General features: G+C 48.5%; 1 protein-coding gene across 1 annotated transcript; it reads left to right on the top strand.

Moving 5' to 3' along the window:
• The first annotated feature begins 1460 nt into the window (after window positions 1–1460).
• On the top strand, window positions 1461–2036 carry LOC135101778 (uncharacterized). Its single transcript, XM_064006071.1, has one exon. The coding sequence runs from the start codon at window positions 1461–1463 to the stop codon at window positions 2034–2036; it is 576 nt and encodes a 191-aa protein (XP_063862141.1).
• The last annotated feature ends 1297 nt before the right edge of the window (window positions 2037–3333 follow it).

Here is a 3333-nt window from a genome sequence, read left to right as displayed (position 1 = left end):
ACTCAGAAGAACACCTCTGACATCTCTGAACCGTTCTGCAGCGACTACAGGACAATGGCCTGGTCGTGCGTCAGGACAAATGCCAGTTTGGCGCAACATCGGTAGAATTCCTCGGACACCAGATATCCTCCACCGGTGTCTGCCCCCTTTTGAGTAAGGTGGATGGAGTTTCAAAATTTCCTCATCCCACCACCATCAAAGGACTCCAAGAAATCGTTGATATGGTAAACTACTACTATCGCTTCCTGCCAAACATTGCCCAGATCATGGAACCGCTTTACAGTTCTCTCGCTGGCAAACCAAAAGAGCTGGAATGGCAACCAAAACAGGAACGAACCTTCGAGGACACAAAGACCGCCCTCTCCTCAGCTACAATTCTTTCCTTCCCGTGCCCCGGCACTCCTCTTACACTAACCACGGATGCGAGTTCTGTTGCTGTTGGAGCAGTCATTGAGCAGACCATCAAGGGTACGACACAACCACTGGGATTCTTCAGCAGGAAACTCCGGCAAGCAGAAACAAGATATAGCACGTTCGACCATAAACTACTGGCCATTCACCTACCCCATTCACCATTCGTACGGACCATCGCCCACTGGTTCATGCTTTCTCCAAACCAGGTGACGCGACCGACAACGGCGGCACCTCTCCAGCATTGCTGAGTTCAATTGCACTATCGAATACACCCCAGGAAAGATGAATCCAGTAGCCGACGCCCTCTCAAGAGAAGAAATAAACTCAGTCTACCTCGGAATCAACTACGAAGAGATAGCAATTGCTCAAGGGAATGACCCTGAGACTGCAGCCTACCGTACTGCCATAACGATTCTGCGATGGGAGGACGTTGCCTTCGGAGACAGGGACCGTACCATCCTCTGTGACTTTAGCACCGGTCATCCGCGACCTCTCATCCCGGAGCCCCACCGCCGCAAAATCTTTGATATTGTCCATGGTTTGTCACACCCATCTGGACGCTCAACCGCCCATCTGATAAAAGAGAAATTCGTTTGGCACGGAATGAATAAGGACATAAGGCAATGGGCCCGATGCTGCATTGCCTGCCAGTCAAGTAAAGTCGGCCGCCACACTGAGTCGGGGATAGGAGACTTCCACCAGCCCAAGCATAGTTTTGGACATATTCACGTTGACGTGGTTGGTCCCCTTCCACCATCAGATGGCTCACAGTATCTCTTCACCACTACAGAGCGTTCCATATGCTGGCCAGAAGCAATCCCCATGACAAATGCTACTATGCGAGATTGCGCTAAGGCCCTCTTACATGAATGGATCAGCCGCTTTGGTGTTCCAGACATCACTTTTGACCAGGGCCCTGCCTTCATCTCTCAGCTGTGGACATCCCTGGAAGAGTTGATGGGGACAAACATCCACTGCACCACGGCCTACAATCCAACAGCCAATGGCATGGTGGAGCAGACTCACCGCACCCAAAAGCTGCGCTGATGGCACGCTGTACCAGACCAGATTGGAAGGCCCAACTACCCTGGATCCTCCTTGGGATGCGGAAATCACCGAAAAAGGGACTGCATGTCTCCCCAGCCGAGGTGGTCTTTGGAGAAGCTCTTGTTGTTCCAGGAAAATTCTTTCCATCACCCAATACAACCGTTGATGACAACAACCTCGCCAGACTACGGCACACTGTGGGGAAGTACCGGCCATGTTTCCAAACACACAAGACATCACTTTCAAGATACTTCCCCATATCACTCAACGCCTCTAAGTACATCTTCGTAAGGTACAACGCTTACAAACCACCCCTCACTAGCCCTTACCGGGGACCCTACGCCGTCCTGGAATGTAACTCCAAGGCATTTCGTCTCAGTATAGCCGGAGGCATCGACTGGGTGTCAATCGACTGCTTAAAACCAGCCTACCTTGAGGAAGAGGATTCCAAGCCTACATCGCCACTTGTTGACGACCCAACTTCTACCTCACACCACCTGGGTGCACGTCCTCCTGCACCATCTCCTAAAAATGGACCTCGCCCCACCTCATCCCGCACTGGACGGCTTATCTGACAGCAGCAGGGACTCTCGTTGGGGGAGTATTTGTAACGTTGTTTTAAGTCACCCCTTCAGCGCAGCATCCTTGAAGAGAACGGAGCAGTTTGGCGGTGACTAAAAACAAACTCACAAAATCTTATTAGTATGCTTTTCTTTGATAGTTAATTGGCCACTCATCACATTCAAGTTTTACCGTTAAATTCTAGATTTTTTTTGTTTTGTATTTCATTAAGGTCATTACCCATTTTAACAGCTTACTGCATTATTTGCATAGGGTTTCAAGATTTGTACATTTATATCTGGTATTTGTTATATATTCTCAAGGCAGGTGCCCTTTAAAGACAACTGTCTTCCTTCGCACAAAACTACAAGCACGAATTAATACACACACCCTTCACTCAAAAAATTTAAAATCATCATGGCGACTCCTACACCAGCCTCGGAGTCCCCATCTGGGGAGGGGACCATAAATGTCCCCAGGTCGGACTGCCCTTCTGATGACGACCCTAAATGTCTTGACACCCCACTCAACTTTTTCTTCATTAATTTCTGCAACATTCGCGGTCTAAGATCTAATTTTCAATCTGTAGAACACCACCTCTCCTCTTCTAAACCTCATCTTTTCCTACTTGAAACTCAGGTGTCTGAGGCAACTGACAGTAGTCCCTTTTCTGTTCCCTCCTACTTTCTCTATCCTCATTTTCATTCCAAAGCTGGATGTTGCGTTTATGTGCGCAATGACTTAACCTGCTCTCGTGCCCGCGTTCTTGAATCTTCCCAGTTTTCCACCATCTAGCTACGACCGCAGAGTCACTCTCAAACTAAATTTATTTGTACTGTATACCTCTCACCTAACTCCTCTGACTATAAGAAATTTTTTGACTACTTAACTTCCAAAGTGGAGCACATTCTGACACTCTTCCCTTTTGCAGAGATCTCCATTCTTGGAGACTTCAATGTTCACCACCAGCGTTGGCTTTCCCCTCCCTTCACTGACCATCCTGGTGAACTGGCCTTCAACTTTGCTATCCTCCATGACCTAGAGCAATTGGTGCACCACCCTACTCGTATTCCTGACCGTCTTGGAGATACACCCAACATTCTTGACCTTTTCCTGACCTCTAATCCTTCTGCTTATCCTGTCACTCTTTCTTCTCCATTGGGCTCCTCCGATCACAATCTCATATCTATATCTTGTCCTACCACTCCAATCATTCCTCAGGATCCCCCTAAGCAAAGGTGCCTCTGGTGTTTTGTCTCTGCTAGTTGGGGGGACCTGAGGAGGTATTTTGCTGATTTTCCTTGGAATGAC

Source organism: Scylla paramamosain, chromosome 7, assembly GCF_035594125.1.
Source record: "Scylla paramamosain isolate STU-SP2022 chromosome 7, ASM3559412v1, whole genome shotgun sequence".
NCBI classification, from domain to species: Eukaryota; Metazoa; Arthropoda; class Malacostraca; order Decapoda; family Portunidae; genus Scylla; species Scylla paramamosain.
The sequence above is the reverse complement of the archived record's forward strand: the minus strand, read 5'-3'. Positions and strand labels throughout refer to the sequence as shown.